Source organism: Jaculus jaculus, chromosome 1 (genome assembly GCF_020740685.1).
Source record: "Jaculus jaculus isolate mJacJac1 chromosome 1, mJacJac1.mat.Y.cur, whole genome shotgun sequence".
Lineage (NCBI taxonomy): Eukaryota > Metazoa > Chordata > Mammalia > Rodentia > Dipodidae > Jaculus > Jaculus jaculus.
Window position 1 is genome coordinate 146,687,644 of NC_059102.1, and position 25,810 is coordinate 146,713,453.

The following is a 25,810-nucleotide window of genomic DNA, read 5'->3' on the forward strand; positions in this document are numbered from 1 at the left end:
CTCTGCCTCTCATGTGCTGGGACTAAAGGCATGTGCCATCATGCCTAGCCTTTTTGTGTGTGTGGTGCTGGGGAATCAAATCCAGAGCCATGGACATACTCTACAACTGAACTATATCCCCAAGGCTTGTTTTCTTTAATGAGAAGGAGTCCCAATATGTGCTCAGGCTGGCCTTAAACTTGCCAAACTCCTGCCTCTGCCTCCCCAGTGCTAGGATTACAGGCACGTGCAACCAAAAATCTTTATGGAAGGAGAAAGGGATCTGTCACAAATGGTGTTTGGGGGACCAAATGACTGTACATTTTTTCCCACAGGCACTCTGACACTGTGGTTATGTGACCCATGCCCAGGCTAATCTCCTGGCAAGCTTTCTGGGGAACCAGAATAACCATCTGGCAGTATTCAAACTGCAAGTTGCAAAACTGAGGTATAGTCAGTAGATCTAGCTAATGAAAGGGCTGCATGGTTTCACTGATGGCATAGGGAGAAGTGAAATGAACAAGCAGAGAACTGCTTAGAAACAAGGGTGTTCTGAGACCAGGCCTCTGTGTACTGACTCAGACAGGGGCAGAATGGCCTGTTAAGCTTATTTTGTCACATGGGTAACTTACGACTGCCAATCTGGGAAAACTTCAGGGCAACTGAGAGGCTGCTTCGGGCAACCATTGCCCCAATCTTTTTCCAGTCATTGCCATGGAGGGACTGGTATGTCTTCAATTTCTCAGTATCTCCTTCACTGTACCTAAAAGAAGAAAAATGTTTTCCAAGTTTAATGAACTATAAGATTGGAAATGGTATTTTTGTGGCAGCACACTAGAGTCATGGAAAGAACTGAATACAGCATGTCAGAAAACCCCTTCCAGTCCTACTAATGTCTGGAGTGTCCGTCACTCTACATCTCAATGGCAGCCACCCTACGAATCAATCACTACAGCCAGGGCCAGAGGCCTGGCAAGCCAATTTCCACCTCACAGCCTCTGTGCCAGCGTGAACATGGTCCCTTTCCACCCACCATTGCAATGGTGCCAGAGGAAGGGCTGCCCTGGCCACTTGGCTAGGCACCTCCTGATGTGTCTCTCCTTTTTCAAAGGTCACAGCTGGCAATCAGCATTTACAGACACCCTTGTTTACATTGCTTCCTCTAGTCCACTACTGTCAACTGAAGGGAGGTGTAAGCCACTCCAGGATAGGTACAGGAAGACTCCATTTCATTCACTACTAATCAAATGAATGTTAAATATGTACTTTCCTTTCTTTTTCTTGTTTTTGAGCTAGGGTCTCACTCTAGCCGAAGCAGACCTGGAACCCACTCTGTAGTCCCAGGCTGTCTCAAACTCACAGCGATTGTATCTCTGCCTCCCAAGTGCTGGGATTAAAGGTGTGTGCCACCATGCCTGACTCTCCTCTCCTTTTGGTTTTCTCTTTTTAAAAGTATTTTATGCTGGGCGTGGTGGCACACACCTTTAATCCCAGCACTTGGGAGGCAGAGGCAGGAGGATTGCTCTGAGTTTGAGGCCACCCTGAGACTCTATAGTGAATTCCAGGTCAGCCTGGGCTAGAGTGAGACCCTACCTTGAAAAACAAAACAAACAAAACAAACAAACGTATTTTATTTATTTGACAGAGGGAGGGAGGAAGTGAGTAAGTAAGAGAGAATGGGCATGCCAGGTCCTCTAGTCACTGCAAAGGAATTCCAGAAGCATGTGTCACCATGTGTATCTCGCTTACCTAGGTACTGGGGAATTGAACCTGAGTCCTTAGGCTTTACAGTCAAGTGTCTTACTGCTGAGCCATCTCTCCAGTCTTTTTTTCTTTTCCTTAATTTGAGGTAGGGTCTCTAGTCCAGGCTGACCTGGAACTAAGTCTGTTGCCCAAGCTGGGCTCGGATACATAGTGATCCTCCTACCTCAGCCACCTGAATGTGGGGATTAAAGGCTTGTACCATCATGCCTGGAAAGAATGTATTTCCTTTGAGCCTGGAGATGTGAATCATTGGTCCAGCATTTGCCTAGCATGCACAAGGCCTTGAGTTCCATCCATAGCACTACCTGCTGAAAAATACTACCCTTTCAAGTGTCATTAGTATCAAGAGTACTGAACCCATTTATATTCTTCCTGTTCATCAGCCTTTCCAATCCACTGTCTTTCACTCTTGTAGTACATGGCAATAACTCAGGTGATGACACAGTTCTGGGAGGGGAGTCCTATGAGGCAGGGGCCTTTTTTGTATTCTCTGACATCCATAATATCTGACAGACAACAGACATTCAGTGGACATGCAACAAGTGGCCTGGCATAAACATGCACCTGCTTAAGGAACTAAAAAGGCATTAATCCTATTAAAATAACAACAACAGGGGCTAGAGAGATGGCTTAGTGGTTAAGGTGTTTGTCTACAAAGCCAAAAGATCCTGGTTTGACTCGCCAGGACCCACGTAAGCCAGATGCAGAAGGGGGCACATGCATATGGAGTTTGCAGTGGCTGGAGGCCCTGGTGTGCCCATTCTCTCTCTCAAATAAATAAGATATATATTAAAAATTCAATAAGGCAATATAAAACTAGGAAATACTAAAAATACTGTAAATATTTTAGTGAAGAAAAGGTAATTTTTTTGTTGTTGTTTTTCGAGGTAGGGTCTCACTCTGGGCAAGGCTGACCTGGAATTAACTCTGTCATCTCAGCGTAGCCTTGAACTCATGATAATCCTCCTACCTCTGCCTCCCGAGTGCTGGGATTAAAGGCGTGTGCTACCATGCCCGGCTAAAAAAGGTAATTCTTATAATGTCTTTAAGATTCCTAAATCTGAGGAGTGTTCAGCACTGAAATATCTCAATCACAACTACCATGGATCAGAGTCCATTGCGGAAGAGGTGTGGAAAGAATGTAAGAGCCAAAGGAAGGGTAGGACTCCTTACAATGTGCTCCTCCAGACACAAACGGGCTGGATATCCATGACCTCACAGTGCCTGATACTACCTACACAAGACCCTCATAATAGGAAGAAAAGATCATGACAGTAAAATAAAAGAGAGACTGATTGAGAGAGGGAAGAGATATGAGAGTGGAGTTTCAAAGGGGAAAGTGGGGGGAGGGAGGGCATTACCATGGGATATTGTTTACAATTATGGAAGTTGTCAATAAAAAAAAGAGGAAAGGGCTGGAAAGATGGCTTAGCGATTAAGCGCTTGCCTGTGAAGCCTAAGGACACCGGTTCAAGGCTCGGTTCCCCAGGTCCCACGTTAGCCAGATGCACAAGGGGGTGCACGCGTCTGGAGTTCGTTTGCAGTGGCTGGAAGCCCTGGCGCGCCCATTCTCTCTCTCTCCCTCTATGTCTGCCGCTCTCAAATAAATAAATAAATAATGAACAACAAAAAAAATTTTAAAAAAAGAGGAAAAAAATTAAAATACAAGAAAAAGATTCCTTAACCTTAATATGGGATGGGGGTGGGGAAATGGGTGATTTATGTAATTACTAAGAGAATCCACAATGCCTGGCTTATGTGCAACCTGGAGAGTCAAACGTGAGTCCTTAGGCTTCCCAGGCAAGCACCTTAACCACTAAGCCATCTCTCTAGCACAGCATTTAAAAAAAAAATATTTTACTTGTTTATTTACAATGAGGGAGAGAGACAGAGAGAGAGAGAGAGAGAGAGAGAGAGAGAGAGAGAGAGAGGGAAACAGAATGGGCACACCAGGGCCTCTAGCTGCTGCAAATGAACTCCAGATGCATGTGCCTCTTTGTGCATCTGGCTTTAACATGGGTACTGGGAAATCAAACCCCAGTCATTAGGCTTTGCAGGCAAGTGTGTTATCTGCTAAGCCATCTCCCCAGCCATGAAAGCACTCTTTTAAGTCTCCTTTGAAAAGTCCTCTTTAGGAAGTATTTTAAGGTTCTATTCATTTTTGTCCATCACTCAGCTTTGTGTGAAAGGACAGGGCAGGTCTCAGTCTCCATGTCCAAGCCTGCCTCTCTCAATGTTGATTTCTTTTTGCAAATATTTTGGGAAAAACAAGTTCATTCCCATGTGGATACTTGGGCAATGCATCCATCTTATTGACAATCATGGAGCTAAGCAAAAGTCAGCTAACACTGCTAAGTTTCCAAAGTCTGCCTTCCAGAGTGAGAGTAAGTTAAGGAGCCAATAACTGGTTTGAGGGCTTGGCAGTAGTGTTGACTTTCTTTTTTATTTTATTTATTTATTGTGGTTTTTTTTTTATTTTTTGTTTTGTTTTTCGAGGTAGGGTCTCACTCTAGCCCAGGCTGACCTGGAATTCACTATGTAGTCTCAGCTCTATCTCTGCCTCCGAAGTGCTGGGATTAAGGGTGTGAACCACCACACCTGACGACTTTATTTTTTAGAAATATATATTTTTAAAATGTATTTGAGAATGAGAGATAGGCAGGGAGAAGGAGGGAGGGAAAGTAAGAGAGAAAGAGAGAATGAGAATGGGTGTGCCAAGGCTTCCAGCCACTGCCAATGAACTCCAGATGCGTGCGCCCCCTTGTGCATCTGGCTTATGTGTATCCTAGGAATCGAGCCTGGGTCTTTTGCTCTGCAGGCAAGTGCCTTAACCGCTAAACCATCTCTCCAGTCCAACACTTTCTTGATTCCCCAGTAACATCATAAAACCAGACCCACAAAGTGTTGCAAGCATATGGAGCTCATTTGCAGTTCCAAGAGATACTGGAGCACTGATTCTCTTTCTGCTGGCAAGTAAATAAAAATATTTTTTATATTTTATTTATTTTTCACCTATTTATTTGAGAGAGAGAGAAAGAGAGAGAGAGAGGGAGAGAATGAGCACACCAGGGCCTCCAGCCACTGCAAATGAACGCTAGACGCATGCGCCACCTTGTGCATCTATCTGGCTTACGTGGGTCCTGGGGAATTGAACCAAGGTCCTTTGGCTTTGCAGGTAAACGCCTTAACCACTAAGGCATCTCTCCAGCCCAAAAATATTTTTTAAATATAATAAACTGTTGGGGCTGGAGATGTACTTTCTGTGTAAGCATGAGAACCCAAGACAGAGTTCAAATCTCTAGATCTCACATACAGTTGGGAATGAGCCAGGTGTGGTGGTTCACACCTTTATTTTTAATATTTTTTGTTTATTTATTTATTTATTTGAGAGTGACAGAGAGAGAAAGAATGGGCACGCCAGGGCCTTTAGCCACTGCAAACGAACTCCAGACGCGTGCGCCCCCTTGTGCATCTGGCTAACGTGGGTCCTGGGGAATGGAGCCTCGAACTGGGGTCCATAGGCTTCACAGGCAAGCGCTTATGCTAAGCCATCTCTCCAGCCCATGGCTCACACCTTTATTTTTATTCTGCTTTTGGTTTTTTGAAGTAGGATCTCACTTCTGGCCCAGGCTGACCTGGAATTCACTATGGAGTCTCAGGGTGGCCTCGAACTCACAGCAATCCACCTACCTCTGCCTCCCGAGTGCTGGGATTAAAGGCGTGCGCCACCACGCCCGGCTTATAGCTTACACCTTTAATCCTAAAACTTGAGAGGCAGAGGTGGGGGATCATCTTGAGTTCAAGGCTACCCTGAGACTACACAGTGAATTCCAGGTCAGCCTGGGCTAGAGTGAGACCCTACCTCAAAAAAAAAAAAAAATTTAAAAGCCAGGTGTGGTGACACATGACTTTAATCCCAGTACTTAAAAGGAGAAATAGGAGGATTATCATGAGTTCAAGGCCACCCTGAAACCACAGAGTGAATCCAGGTCAGCCTGGGCTAGAGTGAGACCCTACTTTGAACAAACAAACAAAACGGGGAGGAGTTTTGTATATATAAGCTTTATTAAAGTGGTAGAAATGGAAATGACTTGAAGACATATACCTAACTAATCCACGATCCCCACAATTGGTTTCAATGCAAACATCTGCATGCCTGTAATTCTATCTATTGCTGTGGCAATTTTTTCCCTTTTTCCTTTTTTTTTTTTGGAGGTAGTTTCATTCTAGCTCAGGCTGACCTGGAATTCACTATGAAGTCGTAGGGTGGCCTCAAACTCACAGCGATCCACCTATCTCTGCCTCCCGAGTGCTGGGATTAAAGGTGCCTGCCACCATTCCTGGAGAAATTTTGTTTTATAAATGTCAGTGAAGACTATAGACAAGTTCTGGCTCAATAGATAAGCCTTTTCTTACCTGCCTTTGTAATTATTCACATCAAATATCTTCTTCGCCCGATAATACACAAGCTTCCAGGGCCGGGCAATACCTTTCCCTGCAGAGAGAAGACAGTTAGTCAGAGGTGTATGATCAGCAGTGCCATGGGTAGCGGTATAGCTGGAGTGCTTGGACCTCTGGGCTCTGACATCCTATCTACTCAGTAAGTGGTAAAGACCCTCACCATGCAGAGCAATGTTAACGTCACCTGAGGTAAGAGGAAAGAAGCACTAAGGTGTGCCGTGTGCGCCGATATTCTCCATAAAGTGAACAAAATCTCCTCGAACTATGCTTTTCCCACCTTCCTTCCCCAAGTTTACTGCCCTGCTCCCTTTGTTCCAGAAAACATCTGTGAAACTGTCCCACCCCCCCTCTTTTTTCTTCAGTGCTGGGGCCCAAACCCAGTGCCATAAATGCCCAACCCTGAAATTACCCTCTTTAAATTAGAGAGGTTTTCTTCCACAAGGGTCCAGTAGCACCCCAGAGCAGGTATATGGCTCAATGCACTTCAGACTCTAGGGAGGACTTGGTACACAGAAGGTGTCCATTGTGCACAACATACCGGAGCAGGGATGACTGACACGATGAGAAACCAGCCACCATTACTGTAAGGCAGGCAAGGTGAAACTTGTACGAGCATTGCCCTCGGGAGAGATGGGCACATACAGGTCTGCTGAAGTTTAGGTTAGTGATAAGGGCACTATTAACCACAATGCAGTTACCAGGCACTGCAGGCAGGAGATGAGTCAGGCCTTGAGTTAAACACTCACATGAATAATTGCAGTTAAGGTTGGAAGGTTGTAGATAGTAAACTATGGGACACTTACCAATGTGTATTCTGAATGCGTGTTTTCGTTTTAAGTTGGTGATCACAGACTTTTCCTCGGGGTATCTGTCTGTGTAAAGCAGCTTGTCTGCGTTCTCAATCCCTGTCAAGGACAGGAATTCTTGCACATTTTTCTCTATCTGCTTATTTTCCTTGACAGAAAACTTGCCAAATCTAATAGCAACACCTAGGGTTGGGGGGAAGAGGAGAAGGAGGAAAGAAAGCATGTATTGCTGATGATGAAGAAAAGCAAACCTACCACATTCAGAGTGCCAGGGCTGACAAGTGCCTGCCTGCTGGGAACAGCCTGCTAGTGCCCTTGGCATTGATTAGCTTCCTAGATCATTGAGAATTACATCTTTCCTTGACTCTAGCCCAAGTCACACTTCTTCTCACAGAGTCCTCCCAGAAAATGCTCCTCAGTGACCTTGCTTTCTTCACCAATCTGTTTAAGATAGTAACATTAAAATGTAAAAGGGAGTCTGTATTAAAAATACAGACAATAGTGGGAGAAAAGTTTAAAAACCCCTGCCTCCATGCTGTGGAGCCCCCATCATACATTTCCTTTTTCTCTTTCTTTTGTGGGTATGGACATGAATCACAGCTTATTTTTCTGGGTTTAGTTTTATTCTAAAAATATAATTTTTAGTCTTAAATTTTTTTTAGTAAGCTATTTCCCCAGCCCTCTGGGAGGTTCTTGTAACACAGTGAAATCAAGGAGCAAGACCATGAGATCACTCCCAGGACAACCCTCGAGTTAGCATGTTGGAGAAAGAACTGTGCCTCATGGTAGCTGCTGATGGCTGACCTGAGGAGCTTCCTTCTCACTTCCCTTCTGTGTCCCATCTGAAGCAATGATCCCCCTCTTGTCCAGTTTGGGATTATCTGGTACCTTTACCCATATTCTTCCTCTACAAGAAGCGGGGCAGGAGGCTAGTAGGCACTTTGTTTTGCTAATTTCTTAGGGTGGACAACAATTCCAGAAGGAGAGAAAGCTCAAAGGAGCTACAGGAGACTTCTGCATCCATTGATCCAAATCCCTCACCCTGAAAGCCTGGTGCCTGCTCCGCATGCAGGGGGAAAAGTTCAACAACTACGGGGGTACCCCAAGCTCACCTTGTGCTTTAAATTCTTTGAACCGCCCCAGGTCATCCCGATACATTCGCTTAATTGTGGTGGGTGCCCTTTCCTTGATGTCAGGGATAAACTCTTGCAGCTGCCTCACTGCTGTGCCCAAATCTACATCGGACTCATCCGAATCTCTCCCATCTTCAGATAAGTATCTTGCTGCAGAATCTCTAGCTGATTCCAAATTGCTTCCTTCTTCATTTGTAGGTTCTAACCTGAGGGGAAAACTGGGTTAATATAAACTCTCCTGACCTAGTTGCTTTTAATCTCTTCCTGAATGACTCTTGCTTGTCTATGGCAGAGTTGAAGCTACATGGAACTTTGGGGCTGTTACAGTCCATGACTTCCAAACTCTTTGATGCAACCTGATTCACATTAAATGGACATATGTCTGAGGTGAACTGGAAGGCAACATGAAGCCCTAAGACTAATTTCTACCCGTTACTATTTGTTTATACTATTATTTCTCATCTTTCTTCTAGTAAGTAAGTCCTCTTTTATCCCCAGCAAGAATCACACCCTGCTGCCCAGCCTTTCCAGCAAGCTGTTTTAGAATCTAACAGCTACTAGCTGGTGAAACCAGGACTCAGGATCAACAGCTATGCTTGTTTTTGTTAAGGGCTCATTTTTTCCCTTTGTTTTGCTTGCTATGTCTATCCCAGTTCCTCCCCCAATTCTCTGCAAATATGGTCTAAGTCTGTAGAGAGTGATCCTCTCAGACTGGCAAATAAGAGCATCCTCTCCATTTGTCTAAGCAAGGGTTAATGGCTTCCTTATATCCACAGACCTAGCATATTCCTGAATTCATGATTAGTGTTCTTAAAATTTCCTCAATAAGCCAGGCATAGTGGCGCACGCCTTTAATCCCAGCACTCGGGAGGCAGAGGTAGGAGGATTGCTGTGAGTGTGAGGCCAGCCCAAGAATACATAGTGAATTCCAGGTCAGCCTGAACTAGAGTGAGACTACACCTCAAACAAACAAAAAAATCCTCAATAAGACAGCACAGGGGCCCACAGTTATCAATGCCACCTGATGTGGCCCCTCCATTTAACTTACATATGAAAACTGTTGTTAAGTCAGCAATGTTAAGTCAGTCACTGAGGAGCTGGGAAGATTGCTCAGTGGGTGGGAGTGTGCCATTTAAGCATGAGGGCCTGAGACTGCCAGAGCTCTATTTCCTAGTACACATGTAAAAAGCTGAATATGGTGCTGAGCATGGTAGAGCACTGAGTTCAAGGCCAGCCTGGGGTTACAAAATGAGTCCCAGGTCAGCATGGGCTATAGTGAGACCCTACTTCAGAAAACAAACAGAACAAAACAAAACAAAGCTAGATTTGGCTACGAGTATCTGTAATCCCAGGCTTGAAGGGAGTGGAGACTAGAGAATCACTGGGACTTGCTGACCAAAAATGGCTGTTCTGGTTGAGGGAGAGACTCCAGCTCAGGGAAATATACAGATGAGCAATAGAGGACACTAGCCTGTCTCCTCTAACTTCTATATGTACATGGGGTACATGTATCTGCACATATGTGCAGATGCCACACACATAACACATACTCTGCACATGTGCCAAATCTAAAAAGTCACTAAGTAAAAATGGGGGGGGTTGACAATCTGTCTTAAGTTCTAGAAGGTATGGGATAAAGCGGAAGAAAAAAATCCTTGTATTAATTAATCATACAGTGTAAATATTTCATATATATTTTTACGAGAGAAACTGGCACACTAGAACTTCCAGCCACTGCAATCAAACTCCAGACACGTGTGCCAACTTGTGCACGTGCACGACCTTGCACATGTGTCACCTTGTGTGTCTGGCTTACATGGAATCCGAGGAGTTGAACATGGGTCCTCACGCTTTGCTGGCAAGCGTCTTAACTGCTAAGCCATCTCTCCAGAACCATAATTATTTTTCAATATTTATTTGCAAGCACAGAGATGAGGGGGAGGTAGATTGGGCACACCAGGGCCTCTTGCCACTGCAAATGAACTCCAGATGCACGCATCACTATGTGCATCTGGCTTTGTGTGGGTACCTGGGAATAGAACGGGCTGTCAGGCTTTGCAAGCAAGTGCCTTTAACTGCTGAGCCATCTCTCTAGCTTGTCAATCACATTTATTTAAATGGTATCTAAACTCCTTCTGAGACTATTAACTCAAGGTTTTTGTTGCTCTGCAGAATTCTAAGTATAATATATCTAATCCTTATTTTTTTTATATACACATATAGGCAAACTAAGGTACTCTGGGAGGATCTAAAATGGGCTTTTAAACTTACTCATTGAATTAGTAGGCTGGTGTAGTTCTTGGTGAGAATCTGTTTTGCTATCTACCAAGCTGGCTCAATTAAACATACTCATCATTCTGCATGTGTGAATAGCTGTCTTTTTATGATTCTGCCATCTAACAGGTATGTGCTGAGCAGAGGCCTGGGCAGAATCCACACACACAAATGCATTTTATCTATTCCCACATTACCTCTGCATCTCTTCCGTAGTCTTCTCTCCCAAACAGTGCTGGGTCTTCACCTTCTTTGGCCTGGGACACACTTCTTCCACCGAGATATCATGGTCTTGGGGTGTATGAGAGGGTGCACTCTCTACAGCATTATCAGGCACTGAAATGTCATCACCAGGGGTGGTGGTTCTGACAGATGCACGCTTCCTCTTCTTAGACTTTTTCTTTATAATACTGGATCCCTCGGCCCTGTTAAGTACCTCATGGTCTTCTCCTCCAGTCCTAACCTTTCCAGGGTCTGTGTCATCAAGACTCTCAGGTGTGGCCTCTAATTCTTGGTTCCTGGACACTTTTTTCTTTTTTTTCTTAGATTTGTGTTTACCTGCAGACGCTGGTGATTCTGGGACTTTGTCTTCTACCTCCACGGAAGGCGAGGGTTTCTGCACGTGTAACTGTGACGGGGCAATGCTCCCGTGCTGGCTCTCCTGTGCGGCATCCCAGGATGCAACTTTCCTCCGATGCTTTTTACTCCTTCTGTCCCTAATTTTACTGTGCAGTTCTTGTGAGACATGTTTATGGGACTCGGGGACTTGTTTACAGGACTCAGTGTCGGCAGGCAGCTCCTCTGCTCTGGCTGCCTTTTGCTCCTGCCTCATATCCACATAAACCACATCCACATTCTTTCTAAAATTCTTTGGCAGGTTCTCAATGTTTTCTTTATTCACAAGGACGTGCACGACACTTGTGTGCTCATCTACCCCCCACACATTAACACTGTCTCTCCGGTTTTTATTCTTTTTGTGAGTAGAAGTGGCTTTCTCAGTTCCATCGAAGGTGTGAGAGGAAGTGAAGTGCTGGAAACGCTTTCTCCTCTTCTCCTGCTTAGTTGCTTGAGGGGCGTCGCTCGCCAGACAGGAGGCTCTGACATGTTCATGGGCATGTTTGCAGGCTTCTTCCTTACGTGTACAAGACCGTTTCTTTTTTTTGTTAAGAGCTGCGGTGTGGGTTTCAAATTTGCTTGATTTTCGGTCCATTCTATCCTTTAGGACAAATTGACAGCAGTGGTTTATTTCTTCATTCTAAACATTATCTTCAGGGGAAAAAATCACAGGAGAATGAAGCTGCATGACAAATGACAAACTTGGAGTTTGTGAATATAAATTTTACAACATTCAAAATGCATACAGGGGCTAGAGAGATGGCTTCGCAGTTAAAGTGCTTGCCTGCAAAGCCATAAGTGACCTAGATTTGATTCCCCAGGACCCATATAAGTCAGATGCACAAGATGGTGCATGCATCTGGGGTTTACCTGCAGTGCCACAGTATCCAGAGGCACCCATTCTCTCTATCTGCCTCTTTCAAATAAATAAATGAAAACAAAATAATGCACACAAGTTTACTGCAATTCACTATGCCTAGTCCCATTGCCAGAAACAAAGTTCACAAGAACAGTCCCTTGCTCTCTGGTGTCCATGTACCTTCCCCCAACAAGCCTCAGCTCCAGTCATACGTGCTTTGCTCTGGTTCTTCAAACATCCTACTCCTTCCCTGGTTCTCCTCTGGAATGACTTTTGCTGCCTAGAACGCACAGCAATTCTCTTGCCTCAGCTTTCTAAGTACTGGGATTACAGGCATGTACCATGTGGTAGGCCCACTCCCCAAACCATGTGCTTTTACAGCAAATCCTGCTTTTCTTTTGTAGCACTTAGTTCAACTATAGTTTAAAAATTAACAATTATGCTGGGTGTGGTAGTTTACATCTTTAATCTGAGTATTTGGAAGGCTGAGGTAGAAGAATCACAGTGAACTCCAGTTCATTCTGAGCTATAGTGTGAGTTCTAGGTCAGCCTTGGCTCTAGTGAGAGCCTGCCTCAAAAAAAAAAAAAAAAAAAAAATGAGGTTGGGGAAGATAGCTTAGTGGTTAAAGGTACTTGTTTGCAAAGCCCGCTGCTTGATTTCAATTCCCAACCCACTGATGTAAAGCTAGATGGCATCTGTGTGGCAGATATGAGAGACTCTGACAAACTCATATACACACAAATGTGTACATAAAAAAATTAGCAATTAGCTCATCAGTAATCTACTGTCTCTTTTGATAAGAAGGTAAACTTCCCAAAGGCAGGCAGTTTGGTTGCCTTGCCCCGTCTCCACCACCCAGAAGCCACATCCCAAGCCTCCATTAATGTATAGGCTCTGCCACGGGCTTCATCATGAAGGAGTGTTGCATCTATGCACCTCACGCCAAACTGCATGCCAGGAGATGGGCTCTTTGCCAAGGAAGGTAGATGAACCTTGCTAGTGCCCTGTAAAGAGTGCCAACTCCACAATGTATCTGGATAAATGTGGTGAAGACTCTAATAATGCTAACACAGAAGGCACACACAGCTTGGAATTTAAATATAGTAGCAGATGGGCTAAAGATAGAGCTCAGAGGTAGAGTGCTTGCCTAGCATGTGGCATGCAGCGGGCTCGATGCCTAATAAAATACAGCAGCAGCGATGTACGTTCCAAAAAAGGTCAAGTAATGTGTAATTTCTTCTTGTTGCTTTTGTTTTTTGAGGTAGGGTCTAACTCTAGCTCAGGTTGTCCTGGAATTCACTATGTAGTCTCTGGGTGGCCTTGAACTCTTGGAGATCCTACCTCTGCCTCCCAAATGCTGGGATTAAGGGCGTGCGCCACCACACCCAGCTCTAATGTGTAATTTTATACACACTTCAGATTCCTCTCCTTGCTCTGAACTGTTTCTGAGTTCAAGTGTTCAGACTTCTGACGAGGTAACACACTTCATGTGGTTCAAAAATGGCCTTCTCTTAATTTCTTTTCTCGGCACCTCTATATTCTGATATGCAGTTGCGGTTTTCACTAATAGATTCTGGCACACTCTGGGTCAGGGGGCTTTCAGGCCTGAATGCTAGGCCCACTGCGCAGAAGGCACTTAACTTAATCTATCCTTAGTCGTAAACCGCAGCTGTGTTGTGGAGAGGGGTATAAAAGAACATCTGAACTTATACCCACAAGCTGGGTCCTTCAGCTTCTATGGAGGTGTCTAGAGTTCTGCTTGCAGTCTTCCTGTCTGATGTCACCCTGTTGGCAACAGCCACCCAGAGGGTCAAGGGAGGCTCAGGTTTTAGCCCACAAATAACAAGACTGCTACAAAGTGACTCCTATTCCGGGTCTAGCAGATTTTTTTTAAATTTATTTTTATTTATTTATTTGACAGCGACAGTGGGGGGGGGGCTGGGGAGGGGAGAGAGAGACACACACACAAAGAGAATGGGCAGGGCCTCCAGCCACTGCAAACGAACTCCAGATGCATGCGCCCCCTGGTGCGTCTGGCTAACTTGGGTCCTGGGGAATCGAGCCTCAAACCAGGGTCCTTAGGCTTCACAGGCAAGCGCTTAACCGCTAAGCCATCTCTCCAGCCCCAGATTTTGTTTTATACATCCTCTGGAGCCCCAGCATCTAGCAGAGTGACTGGTTCTGCACTCAATTTTTTTTTCCTGAATATGTGAAAGCTTTGATATTACATTTTATTTTAAGGGAAAATAAATTCTACGACTTAAAAAACAAAATCCAAAAATTAGGCAGTTCGTCAAAATATTTCAACTTCTGTGTTTTTTTTTTTTTTTTTTTTTTGCATGAATTAATCCTTCTCTGACAGTCCTTGAGTGTGGTGATCAAGCTAATTGGAAAAAGGCTAAGCCTTGGGTGGAGTTTCTTGAAGATGGGAAACTCACAGCTTCTCCAAAGATTTCCTGATAAACATAAACATAAACAAACAACTCATGATCGATCAGTCTTATGCTCTGACTCCCCACTGCTTTGACAGCCTGAATCTAAATAAAAGCTGAGAGTACAGTCAGTTCTGGGAGCAGTAGAGTGCATCTTCCTGACCCTTCATTAAGTATTTTGCCTGGTGTATGTTCATTTTGCATTTATCCAAATGATACTAGGTGGTGTACACACTTCAGCTACTGAGTATGGCTGAAGGAAACACTCTAATACCTTTAGTCTCTTCATTCTCAAACCCTCAAGTCCTAATCAGCTATCTCCTCCCCTCACTTTGGGAGTAAGGACCCTCCCAGAACAAAGGGACAGCAGCTATGTGCTTGTGTGTCTGGTAAGTGACCCTGCAGCCCAGAATGTGTCCAGTAGCTTGGAATGTGCATGTAGCAACCTGGTAGTATGTTACTGTGTATGAGATATAAAGGGTCCAATAATGTACCAGGGAAGGGAGGGGTAGCTGACAGGTGGTGCAGAAGGCAAGGCCTCACTGAGCCTGTGCCAACGGCACAATTAAATTTGCTTCCTGGCAGGGCATGATGGCGCAGGCCTTTAATCCCAGCACTCAAGAGACAAGGTAGGAGGATTGCTGTGAGTCCAAGGCCAGCCTGAGAATACATAGTGAATTCCAGGTTAGCCTGGGCTACAGTGCGACCCTCGGTAGAAAAACAACAAACAAAAACAGAAAGCTGCTTCCTGGTAAAAAAAAAAAAGTCTCAGTATCCTGCCTCTGTGTTGGAGAATCCTGTTATGCCTTCACAGCAACAACTTTCACTCACTTCCTCACCTTCCAGCCACTTTCATTTTGGAGGGAGTGATACAAGCTCTTGTTACGAGGCCCCAGCTGACCTGCAACCCACGACCCTCCTGCCTCAGTCTCCTAAGTGTCATGGAGTCCTATTTTTTTTGGGGGGGGGGATTGAGGAAGGGTCTCACTCTTTAAGTATCTTATTCTCCATCACATCAGTTTCTCATTTTCTAAAAGTTTTTTTTCAAATTTATTTTATTTGACAGAGAAAGAGGAAGATACATATATACAGAATGGGCCGCTGGGGTCTGCAGCCACAGCACATGAACTCCAGACACACGTCGCCACCTTGTGTATCCGGCTTTACGTGGATACTGGGAACAGGGTAATGGAAGCCTGGGGCTTGGGCTTTGCAGCCAAGTTTCTCTTTCTGTTTGTACACACCTCTTACGCTACTCTCATCTCCAAAGCTCAGAACAACTTTTAAAATGTAAGTCACTCCCCGCTAGTTTCTGTATCTCAGGGACTGTGCGGGCCGGGTCGCTTCCTTCGCGTGGCCCTTCTCCGGGGACCTGGCAGACCGCAGCGCCGGGGCCCCCCGCCCGGCCGCGGCCACAGCGCGGGTCTGCGACGCGGGACTCGGAGGCGAGCGGAAACGCGCTTGCCCCACTTCCGGTCCCGCACGGCCCCGCTCCAGCCGGGCCGGGGTTCGCGCACCGCCGGGGGCTGTGTGACCCGGGAACTGACCACGGCCTGCCGCGTCCCCGAGAGCCCCGCTTCGGTTCCGGGACGAGGCGGTACCCACCGCGAAGCCGGAGGCCGCGGGCTCCCCCGCGCGACTCCCGCAGGACCGAGCCCACGGCACCGCCGCTCGGTCGGTCCGCACGCGCGCCGGCTGAAGCCGAAAATAACCAATAAAAACACTTGCAACGTACCTCTAGAAAACGTCGCCACTAGTCTTCGAACCCGGAAATGTTGCTGCTGTGGGAACGGAAGTGTCCTGCGTCACTTCCGGAAAGCTCCGAATCACGCTGCCATAGCAACATGGCCACCACCTGATGTTGACGCATGCGCAGTTGTCTGTCTTTAGTCAGCCTTTGGGGGCGTGAAATGGAGTCCCTTAGTGTGTGCTCCTTAAATTAAGAAAGTAGAACGGAATTCTTCCATTGCCTTGTTAATTTATGCATATACTTAATTTATTCAGCAGATTTTTGCAGAGCTCCGTCTGTGGTTCAAGCATGAACAACCAAGTCATGAGATAAATGAATCAACCAAGATAATTTCAGGTGACCCTATAAACAAAATAGTCTGAGAATGACTGGGGACAGTGGGTGCTACTTTAGTCGGAATAGAAGGCTCTTTGAGGAGTGACTTTGAGCTGAATTCCGAATGAAAAGGGCAAGCAAAAGTCTAGGTGGATGTCCCTACTGTGGTAGAGTGGCACATGCCTTTAATCCCAGCTCTTGGGAGGCAGAGGAGGATCACAGTGAGTTCTAAGTCAGCCTGAGACTACTTAGTAAATTCGAGGACAGCTTGAGCTAGAGTGAGACCCTACCTTGAAAAACAAGAACAAACAAAAAGAGAAAGTAAGAAAGAAAGAGAACCACTCTGTAAGCAAGTTATTTTTCTTTTTTTCTTTTTTGGAGAGAGAGAGAATGGGCATGCCAGGGCCTCAGCTACTGAAATCAAACTCCAAGTGCTTGCGCCACCTAGTGGGCATGTGCAACCTTGCACGCTTGTCTCACCTTTTGTGCATCTTGCTAATGTGGGATATGGAGAGTAGAACCTGGGTCTTTAGGCTTCTCAGGCAAGTGCCTTAACTTCTAAGCTATCCCTCCAGCCCTATTTTTCTTCTAGATTGTTTTTTCTCATGTAACTCAGGTCAACCTTGAACTGGCTGTGTAGCCACGGATGACCTTGAACTTCTGACCCTCCTGCCTCCACTTTCAAGTGCTGGGGTTACAGGCATATGCCACTGTGGTGGTTTGATTCAGGTGACCCCCATAAACCTAGGTGTTCTGAAAGCTAGGTTCCCAGATGATGGAGATTTGAAAATTAATGCCTCCAGGAGGGAGTGCATTGTTGGGGGTGGGCTTATGGGTGTTATAGCTAGTTTCCCCATACCAATGTTTGGCACACTCTCCACTCTCCTGTTGCTATGGACCACCTCATGTTGGCCAGGGGGTGATGTCCACCCTCTGCTCATGCCATCGTTGTCCCCTACCATTGTGGAGTTTCCCCCTCGGGCCTGTAAGCCAAAATAAACCTCTTTTTTTCCACAAGCTGCTCTTGCTTGGGTGATTTCTACCATCAATGCAAACCTGACTGCAACAGCCACCATCACACCCAGTTCATGCAGTCTGAGGATTGAACAAGAGCTGTATGCTGGGTAAGCACTCTACCAACTGAGCTACATCCCCAGCCCAAAGTTGGAAGTTTTCTTATCAAATCTTTTATTTTTAATTTTAAGTTTTTAAAGTTTTATAAAAGAGAGAGAGAATTGGGGGATCCAGGGCCTCTAGCCACTGCAGACACATGTACCAATTTGTGCACATGTACATATGCATTACCTTGTGCATCTGGCTTATGTGGGTTCTGGAGAGTCAAACCTGAGTCCTTAGGCTTTGAAGACAAGCACCTTAACAGCTAAGCAATCTCTCCAGCCCTTCTTATCTAATCTTATAGCAGCCTTCTGTTGTGGGTATCTTTACTAATCAATCACACCTAATTTCCTTTTTTTTTTTTTTTTTTTTTTTTTTGTTTTTTTGAGGTAGGGTCTCACTCTAGCAGCCCAGGCTGACCTGGAATTAACTATGTAGTCTCAGGGTGGCCTCGAACTCTCGGCGATCCTCCTACCTCTGCCTCCCAAGTGCTGGGATTAAAGGCGTGCACCACCACGCCCGGCTCTAATTTCCTTTTTTTTGAGGCAAGCCCAATAGACATTTTTTTTTTTTAATGTAAGAGAGCAAGAGTGAGAGAGAAAGAGAACTTGTGTGCCAGGGCCTACAGCCACTGAACTCGAACTCCAGACACGTGTGCTCCTTTGCGAGCATGTGCAACCTTGCATGCTTGCATCACTGTGTCTGGCTTACATGGGAACTAGAGAGTCTAACATGAATCCATAGGTTTCTCAGGCAAGTGCCTTAACTGCTAAGCCATATCTCCAGCCCACACCTAGTGTTTTGTTCCAGGGTCTCTTTTCACTGCAAACAAATACTTGTTTGGCTTTACATGGGTGGCTGAGAAATTGACAGACTTTGCAAGCAATCTCCTTTAACTATTGAGCCATCTCCCCAGTAATCCCAGCCCCTCAAATTATACCTGGTAATGAGGAAACAGGTGTATGTTGACTTGTCCATGATGACTCACCTGGCTCAGGACTCCAACCTATGCGTTTTTCACTATTTCACACCTTCTATTCTCTGTACCACCATGGCTTCTCTGTGTGAGCTGCTGAGCTGCCTTGGTTAAAAATTGCACACTCAGCCAGGCGTGGCAGCACTCGCCTTTAATCCCAGCGCTTGGGAGGCAGAGGTAGGAGGATCGCCATGAGTTCAAGGCTACCCTGAGAGTTAATTCCAGGTTAGCTTGGGCTATAGTGAGACCCTACCTCAACAAAACAAACAACAAAAAAAAGTGCACACTGAACCCTAATGTAAGATGGTGGCCCATCTGGCTGTGGAACACACTAAAAGCTGAGAGTTTTTCTCTCTCTCCTGTCTCTCTCTCCCTCTAAGCTATATGGACTTATTGAAGCAGTCAGGTTCAGTTCTGAAGAGTTGTTTGTGGTTTTTTCTTTTTCTTTTTTTGTCCCCCCTCCCCAACTCGTTCATTGGTCTCTCCTGAGGATGCTGAGGCGTGTGAAATTCGGCTGAGGGAAAAGCGAGGCAAAAAGGCAAAGGCGGCTCTTCAGAGTTCGACGTTTTAGCTTTCAGTGCTGAATTTCCTTCGCCCTTAAATTACTACAAGCTTTTTGCTGCTGTTTGATACGTGTGAAGATGTCTCGCAGTCCTGATGCAAAGGAAGACCCCGTGGAATGCCCTCTTTGCATGGAACCCTTGGAGATAGATGACATCAACTTTTTCCCTTGCACCTGTGGCTACCAGATTTGCAGATTTTGTTGGCATAGAATTCGCACTGATGAAAATGGGCTTTGTCCTGCGTGTAGAAAGCCATACCCGGAAGACCCAGCAGTTTATAAACCACTTTCCCAGGAAGAAGTGCAGAGGATAAGAAATGAGAAAAAACAGAAACAAAATGAAAGAAAACAGAAAATCTCAGAAAATCGCAAACATTTGGCTAGTGTACGTGTGGTACAAAAAAATCTCGTCTTTGTTGTAGGATTGTCCCAGCGCCTGGCAGACCCAGAAGTTTTAAAACGACCGGAATATTTTGGGAAGTTTGGTAAAATACATAAAGTTGTCATCAATAATAGCACATCATATGCAGGCTCACAGGGTCCAAGTGCCAGTGCTTATGTGACCTACATCCGGTCAGAAGATGCCCTCAGAGCCATACACTGTGTCAACAGTGTGGTGGTAGATGGCAGAACACTGAAGGCATCTCTAGGTACAACAAAATACTGCAGCTACTTCTTAAAGAATATGCAGTGTCCCAAACCTGATTGCATGTATCTACATGAATTGGGGGATGAGGCAGCCAGCTTCACAAAAGAGAAAATGCAGCTGGGCAAACACCAAGAATACGAACAGAAGCTACTTCACGAATTACACAAATTAAACCCTAGTTTTCTCCAGCTCTCTATGGGTTCAGTTGACAAGAATAAGAACAAAGTGACACCCCTGCAAAGCCCCATTGACAAACCTTCAGATACACTCAGTATAGGGAATGGCGAGAATTCCCAGCAGATATCTAATAGTGATATACCCTCACTACCACCTGGTTTATCAAAATCCAATCCAGTCATTCCCATCAGTTCATCCAATCACAGTGCAAGCTCCCCATGTGAAGGGGCAGTTACAGAGTCACAGTCATTATTCTCAGACAATTTTCACCACCCCAACCCTATACGAAGTGGGATTCCTCCTTTTCCCAGCTCCCCACAGACATCCAGAGACTGACCGACAGCTCCAGAACCACAGAGCCTCTTCGCATCAGAAACCATCCCAGTATCATCCTCTACAGACTAGCAAGCAGCATTTGGCTTTGGTTCTTCTAAACAACCAGATGATGACTTGGGTTTTGATCCCTTTGACGTCACTCAAAAAGCCTTGGCAGACCTGATCAAGAAGGAACTGTCCGTCCAAGGCCAGCCTCCCCTTTCTCCCACATCTCTTCAGAACTCCTCTTCACACACTACAACCCCAAAGATCCGGGCTCAGGATTCCTACATCCTGCTGCACCTACAAATGCCGACTCCCGCAATAGTACCTTTTCAGTCTTGCCACAGAGGTTCCCTCAACTTCAGCAGCACCGAGCAGTTTATAATTCATTCAGTTTTCCAGGCCAAGAAGCCCGCTATCCTTGGATGCCTTTCCATGCAAAGGCATCATGCACTGGAACCACACAGCGAACCCTGCTTCAAATGGTAATTTCTTGGACTTGAATCTCCTGCCACAGCACAACACAGGTCTGGGAGAGATCCTTGTAACAGGGGAAGAAGAGGTGAAGGTTTCGACCATGCCACTGTCAGCCTCTTCCCATTCATTGCAACAAGGACAGCAGCCTTCACACGTCTACACTGCTGTGGCCTGACATCAGAACTGAAAGGAGAGGGTTAGACTCTGGGGTGCTTGCATGTGCAACTGGATTTTTTCATGATCCCTTTCTGATTTTGCATTTATTGTATACACCAAAAAGAGCCAATATAAACGTTCCTCATGCCTATAACTAGCGTGTTACGTCATAGTTGCTAAAGTATTTCTTCACTAGGTCTTTAGCATAATTTATTAGCATAATAATTTTGGCATTGTTTTTCATGAGTGATACTATTTCTTTTCTTTTTCAAATTTTTTTATTAACAACTTCCATGATTATAAAAAATGTCCCATGGGAATGCCCTCCCTCCCCCCACTTTCCCAAGTGGGGCTATTTTTAACTCATACAAATAAACCTATAGTACTAATTAAGGTCCCAGATGAGATTAGCTAGTACTGCTCTTACTTTGGCTTTATTACTTAAAATATACAGTGGTAGTTCATTATTTTCTGATTTGTGAAGAAAATAGTAAGACCCTTATCCCTGGCAATTTTGAAAAATTAAAATTAAGATGTTTATGACAAGAGCCGGGCATGGTGGTGCACACCTTTAATCCCAGCACTCAGGAGGCAGAGGTAGGAGGATCACTGAGTTCGAGGCCACCTTGAGACTATATAGTTAATTCCAGGTTAGCCTGGGACAGAGTGAGACCCTACCTCAAAAAAGAAAAAAAAAAAAAAGATATTTATTGCATCCTTTGAAGACTTGAGAAGGAAGAATACATAGAAAACAAAATTGTTGGTATCATTTAATACTAAAAAGAATGTCAGCAATTGTTTTTGGTTGCCTAGATTTATATCATATATTATGTCTTATATGTGTGGAAACTGTTTTGTTCTCTCTCATTTGCACATTTGCACTAATTTCTTTTCTAATACACTGCCTAGTATTCCAGGAAATGCCTCAAAGACAGAATTTCAACTTGTAATTAACTTATAAGAAACTTGTGGTAGCGTTGTGATTAAGTAGTTGCCATAGTAGCATGACACTATTTTTTTTTTTCGAGGTAGGGTCTCACTCTAGCTCAGGCTGACCTATGTAGTCTCAGGGTGGTCTTGAACTCATGGTTATCCTTTAACCTCTAAGGCCTCCCCATTGCTGGGATTAAAGGCATGAGACACCATGCCCGGCCAATATCACTTTTATTAATTAAACTTATTGACAACTTCCATAACTGTAGCCAATAACCTATGGTAGTTCCTTCCCTCCCCCATCCTTCCCCTTTGTAACTCCACTCTCCATCATATCCCCTCCCTCTCTCAATCAGTCCCTCTTTTATTTTGATGTCTTGATCTTTTCCTCCTATTATGATGGTCTTAATGTAGGTAGTGTCAGGCACTATGAGGTCATGAATATCAAGGCCATTTTGTGTCTGTGGGGAGCACATTGTAAGGAGTCCTACCCTTCCTTTGGCCCTTACATTCTTCCTGCCACCTCTTTTGCAATGGACCCTGAGCCTTGGAAGATGTGATAGAGATATTTCAATGCTGAGCACTCCTCTGTTACTTCTTCTCAGCACCATGGTGCCTTCTGAGTCATCCCAAGGTAACTGCCATCTGAAAAGAGAAGCTTCTTGAAGCCAGGCATGGTGGTGTACTCCTTTAGTTGCAGCACTCAGGAGGCAGAGGTAGGAGGCTAACCATGAGTTTGAGGCCACCTTGAGAGTGCATAGTAAATTTTAAGTCAGCCTGAGCTGAGCTAGAATGAAACCCTACCTCAAAGTGAGAGAGAGAGAGAGAGAGGATCTTCTCTAGCCAAAAGTGAGAGTAGCATTAATATATGAACATTAAGAGAAGTGCTTACTGGGCAGTTTGGTGAGCACAGCATATGCATTTAGCCAGACACCAGCAGATGTTACAACCCTAAGGCTCATCTCATGACTACCCCAGTTGAAGCTTTTCAGTATCAATGATATATTCTCACCTATGGAATGGGTCGCCAGTCCAGTTAGAGAGTGATTGGTTTCCCCCATAACAGGCATGCCACTATTGCACCAGTTGGCTCATTTGGCCTGGCTGGCCAATTTTTTTTTTTAATTTTTATTGTTTTATTTATTTGAGAGCGACAGACACAGAGAGAAAGACAGATAGAGGGAGAGAGAGAGAATGGGCGCACCAGGGCTTCCAGCCTCTGCAAACGAACTCCAGATGCGTGCGCCCCCTTGTGCATCTGGCTAACATGGGACCTGGGGAACCGAGCCTCGAACCGGGGTCCTTAGGCTTCACAGGCAAGCGCTTAACCGCTAAGCCATTTCTCCAGCCCTGGCTGGCCAATTTTTAAAAAAATATTTTATTTATTTATTTTGAAAAAGAGAGAGAGAGAGAGAAAGAGAGAGAGAGAGGGAGGGAGGGAGGGAGGGAGGGAGGGAAGAGGCAGAGAGAAAGAGAGAATGGGTGCACCAGGGTTTCTAGCCATTGCAAACAAACTCCAGATGCATGTGTCCCCTTGTGAAACTGGCTTACATTGGTCCTAGGAAATCAAACTGGGGTCCTTAGGCTTCACAGGCAAACATCTTAACTGCTAAGCCATTTCCTCAGCCCCTGACTGGCCAAATTTAAGGCTTGCAGTGTTGACTGTTGAGTATCTCCACTGGTGATTTTTGTTTTTGAGGTAGGGTCTCAATCTAGCTCAGGCTGACCTGGAACTCACTATGTAGTCTCAGGGTGGCCTTGAACTCATGGCGATCCTCCTACCTCTGCCTACCGAGTGCTGGGATTAAAGGTGTGTGCTACCACGCCTGGCTCCTCTTAGATTTTGATTAGCCTTCCCTCCACCTTTCCTTTACTCAGTCTCTTCCCCTGACTTCACTTAGGCCTTTTCACTCCCAATAATCTGTTTTTCTACTTACATATACACAATACCATCCTATTAAGTCCCCTCTCCTTTCTTTCTATTCCCTTCATATCACCTTTCTAGCTTACTGGCTTCTACTACTGAGTTTTATTCCTACTCACATAGAAGTCCAATTATTTGTAAGGATTCACATATGAGAGAGAACATTTGGCTTTCTGGGCCTGGGTTACCTCACTAAGTATAATACTTTCCAGATCCATCCATTTTCCTGCAAATCTCATAATTTCATTTTTCTTTACTGCTGAGTAGAACTCCATTGTGTAAATGCGCCACATCATCAGTATCTACTCATCAGTTAAGGGACATCTAGGCTGATTCCATTTCCTAGCTATTGTGAATAGAGTGACAATAAACATGGTTGAGCAAGTATCTCTGAGCTAGTGAGATGAGTCCTTAGGATATATGCCTAGGAGTGATATAGCTGGGTCATATGGTAAATCAATTTCTTTTTTTTGAGGTAGAGTTTCACACCAGTCCAGGCTGACCTGGAATTCACTATGTAGTCTCAGGGTGGCCTTGAATTCATGGCAATCTTCCTACCTGTGCCTCCTGTGCGCTGGGATTAAAGACATGTGCCACCACACTCGGCTGGTAAATCAATTTTTAGCTCTCTCAGGAACCTCCACATGATTTCCACAATGGCTGGACCAGATTGCATTCCTACCAACAGTGTGGTAGGGTTCCACTTTTTCCACATCCTCACCAGCATTTATGGTCATTTGTTTTCATGATGGTAGACAATCTGGCAGGAGTGAGATGGAATCTCAACTTAGTTTTAATCTGTATTTCCCTGATGACTAGGGATGTAGAACATTTTTTTAGATGTTTATGTGCCATCTATATTTCTTCCTCTTTTTAAAAAATTTTTATTAGCATTTTCCATGATTATAAAAAAAATCCCATGGCAATTCCCTCCCTTCCCCCCATCCCCAACTTTCCCCTTTGAAATTCCATTCTCCATCATATTACCTCCCCATCTCAATCATTGTACTTACATATCTATAATATCAACCTCTTAAGTACCCTCCTCTCTTCCTTTCTCTTTCCTTTATGTCTCCTTGTTAACTTACTGGCCTCTGCTACTAAGTATTTTCCTTCTCACGCAGAAGCCCAATCATCTGTAGCTAGGATCCACATATGAGAAAGAACATGTGGCGCTTGGCTTTCTGGGCCTGGATTACCTCACTTAGTATAATCCTTTCCAGGTCCATCCATTTTTCTGAAAATTTCATAACTTCATTTTTCTTTACCACTGAGTAGAACTCCATTATATAAATGTGCCATATCTTCATTATCCACTCATCAGTTGAGGGACATCTAGGCTGGTTCCATTTCCCAGCTATTATAAATTGAGCAGCAATAAACATGGTTGAGCACGTACTTCTAAGGAAATGAGAAGAGTCCTTTGGATATATGCCTAGGAGTGCTATAGCTGGGTCATATGGTAGATCAATCTTTAGCTGTTTTAGGAACCTCCACACTGATTTCCACAATGGCTGGATCAGATTGCATTCCCACCAGCAGTGTAGAAGGGTTCCTCTTTTTCCACATGCCCACCAACATTTATGATCATTTGTTTCCATGATGGTGGCCAATCTGACAGGAGTGAGATGGAATCTCAATGTAGTTTTAATCTGCATTTCCCTGATGACTAGTGACGTAGAACATTTTTTTAGATGCTTATATGCCATTCGTATTTCTTCCTTTGAGAATGCTCTATTTAGCTCCATAGCCCATTTTTTTTGTAAGATTTTAATGTGTAAGCAAATACAGAAAAATAAGCATCGCAGCAACCAGTTTCATTTGTTGTGGGAAGCCATGCTGGCTTCGTCAGGCTTTGCCATGTCAGCTTGTTTACTGCTTTTGTATCCTAATTGTCTGCGCATGAGCACATGATGTTATTCTTATGTGGTTGCTCACCCATCCCGATTGGGTGATACAAAATCATCTGATGAGACTTAAGCCAATCAGACGACGCTATACAATCACATGACCATAAGTATATAAGCTTGGCGCTCCGTAGGGTCGGGGTCCTTCTCTCTTTCAGCTTGGAGCTCCCAATAAAGTGTGCTTGAGAAGAATCCTGTTGTTGTCGTTCTTCCTGCTGGCAGGAGG

At 44.8% G+C, this 25,810-nt stretch overlaps 1 protein-coding gene and 1 pseudogene across 4 annotated transcripts in view; one reads left to right on the forward strand and one right to left on the reverse strand.

Annotated features, from left to right (window-relative positions):
* Ttf1 (transcription termination factor 1) overlaps nt 1–16,168 on the reverse strand; it is a 38,178-nt gene extending 22,010 nt beyond the window's left edge. For 3 of the 4 annotated variants that reach the window (XM_045141770.1, XM_045141771.1, XR_006635098.1), the window contains exons 1-6: nt 16,060–16,108; nt 10,615–11,714; nt 8,123–8,349; nt 7,008–7,193; nt 6,160–6,238; nt 612–742 (exon numbers count right to left, since the gene is read on the reverse strand). In XM_045141770.1, the coding sequence (XP_044997705.1) occupies nt 612–742; nt 6,160–6,238; nt 7,008–7,193; nt 8,123–8,349; nt 10,615–11,627 (1,636 nt within the window). In that variant the 5' untranslated portion in view covers nt 11,628–11,714; nt 16,060–16,108. Of the gene's footprint in view, nt 1–611; nt 743–6,159; nt 6,239–7,007; nt 7,194–8,122; nt 8,350–10,614; nt 11,715–16,059 lie in introns of all 4 variants that reach the window. The other variant, XM_004653832.2, reaches the window with a different exon arrangement.
* Nucleotides 16,169–19,122: 2,954 nt separating this feature from the next.
* On the forward strand, nt 19,123–20,839 carry LOC101616204 (annotated as a pseudogene).
* The last annotated feature ends 4,971 nt before the right edge of the window (nt 20,840–25,810 follow it).